This window comes from Macadamia integrifolia, unplaced genomic scaffold, assembly GCF_013358625.1.
Source record: "Macadamia integrifolia cultivar HAES 741 unplaced genomic scaffold, SCU_Mint_v3 scaffold3312, whole genome shotgun sequence".
In the NCBI taxonomy this organism is placed as follows: Eukaryota; Viridiplantae; Streptophyta; class Magnoliopsida; order Proteales; family Proteaceae; genus Macadamia; species Macadamia integrifolia.
In genome coordinates, this window is record NW_024869387.1 from 24,327 (window position 1) to 26,574 (window position 2,248).

The following is a 2,248-nucleotide window of genomic DNA, read 5'->3' on the forward strand; positions in this document are numbered from 1 at the left end:
TTTTTTTTTTTTTTTGTATACGTAACTACCTCAACATGTGGGTCGCTCTTCTTTAAAGTGAAGAGGAAGGACTCATGGACCCACTTATTTTTACCACATAACAATTTTTTGATGAGGGAAGAAAATTTCTAAAAATTAAATAAATAATAATATTCTTTGCTCAATATCAAGTTTCAACTCAATTGAAGTTGACTTAATATCAAAATAAAAACTTAAAAAATTAATTTTAGAAAAAAGATTGTTTGAATAAACGACATGAAGGAGAAAATCAGTGAGCAGTTACGGAAAGATTTTATACATAAAAAAACTGTAAAATCATCCCATATTAAGAGGAAAGAGATAAAGAGAGGTTACTAAAGTACCCTCATCATAACTGTGGCTCAAGAGAACTTTTTCCCATAATATTTTCAAGTAATAAGTAAATCATTCGTAAGTACCATATAAATTGTCCATAAAACTTGTTGCCGACATTTCTTCTTTACCCAAATTTTTTTTCTTATTGGTTAAATTTGCAGATAAACATTTGGAAACAAAAGAAAACAAAAGTCGGAGAAGAGCATGTGTACCCTACATGTGTGATAGTAATTCATGGCCGGATCCATAATTTACGCTTTAAGGTGGGTTAGCCCAAATTTCAACCTATGAGACCTAATCGGGCCCCACCCACATTTAATGGGACAAGAAAACAAGAACCAAATTAAATAGCATAATCAAGCCTGGCCTAAAACGACCTAGGTTTGAAAACGAAGAAAAAAAATTAGGCATCTCAATGACACGTGTCAGTCTGACAAAGCTCCAGTATCTATATAAATGGGCACCCCTGGTCCTCATAGTTTATGCAGTAAGAAGAAATTAAACCACAGATATGTCTCTGAGGAACCATCTCCTAGCGTTACTCCTCCTTGGAGTGGTGGCTCTCACCACTCCCACCACCTTAGCCGATTACCACAAGCGTCCCTTCTTTGCAAAGCCACCAACGCCTCTTCACAAGCCTCCTCCAATAGAGAAGCCACCCAGTCCAGTTTATAGTCCACCGGAGAAAGAGAAACCTCCACCAACTCCTGTGTACTCACCACCCAAGGGGGAGAAATCACCACCGAAGTACAAGCCACCAACTCCTGTTTACACTCCCCCCAAGGTGGAGAAACCACCACCAACTCCGGTGTACAAACCCCCTAAGGTGGAGAAACCACCACCACCCAAGGGCGAAAAACCAACAAGTCCTGTGTACACACCACCCAAGGGGGAGAAACCACCACCCAAGCACAAGGCAGGTCCTCCATACGGTCACCCTCCATACTACAAGCCTCCACCCCACGGCCACCCCAACTAAGTGACTTGTACTAGGTTACTTGACATGGGTAATCATAGATAGAATAAGAGGTACTGCCTTTGGTTTCTTACTAGTTGCTACTTACGATAGCTAGTGTGGAGAAATGTTGTATTTGTATGGGATGATGGAGCTGAGAACTGTCATCTGCAGGTAATGTAAACCAATGGTACACAGTTTTTATATGAAATCTGCATTCTTATATCTTCTGTGTTGTTCTACTTCTTCCGTCATTCTATCAAATTAGTAAGAGTGTCAATGTAAGACGTACCATTTCCTTTCTGGTCAAGAATTATACGAATCTGCATTAAAACGGCAATTTAGTATTAATTTAGAGATTGTATCCATCGCTTGTACAATCACCTGGTAATACAAGTGAGCATCCAACATATGTAATGACAGAAAGTGAGACAGTTGTTGGATACTCACACGTACAAAATGATCAATTGAGCAGTGGATCAATTCTCATTAATTTAGTTATTGATATCAATAAATCGGTCAATTTTACCTCTATTTTTCACAAAAAGTCGATTTTTTTTTTAACCCCTAAACCGTGATACTTGATTCAGATTGATCAAAATTGATATCAGTATCAGCCGAAACTAATATAATACAGCTAATTCAGATAAGCCAATATAGATATTTAGAACCATGACACCAACAAACATGTCAATCTCTAGTTTCGTCGCATGAAAAACCGGTAGGTTTGACTTTCACAGAACAGGGTAGGTGGTAAAGCACTTCAAGTGAACTTTGTGTCTAATTCCGAAGCTTGAAGTTCGAATGATGTCTAAGTGATTCTTTGGGGTTTTTTCAAGAAAAAAAAAAAGAATAGATTCTTTGATTTAATTAGAGTAGGTTGCACCAACACAATGGCTTAACTCGGTTATGGAATTATAGGTTAATTTCCATCCTTTC

At 37.9% G+C, this 2,248-nt stretch overlaps 1 protein-coding gene across 1 annotated transcript; it reads left to right on the forward strand.

Moving 5' to 3' along the window:
• The first annotated feature begins 842 nt into the window (after window positions 1–842).
• Window positions 843–1,625, forward strand: LOC122067996 (proline-rich extensin-like protein EPR1). The gene has a single exon (XM_042631822.1). The coding sequence runs from the start codon at window positions 866–868 to the stop codon at window positions 1,331–1,333; it is 468 nt and encodes a 155-aa protein (XP_042487756.1). The 5' UTR covers window positions 843–865; the 3' UTR covers window positions 1,334–1,625.
• Window positions 1,626–2,248: the final 623 nt, after the last annotated feature.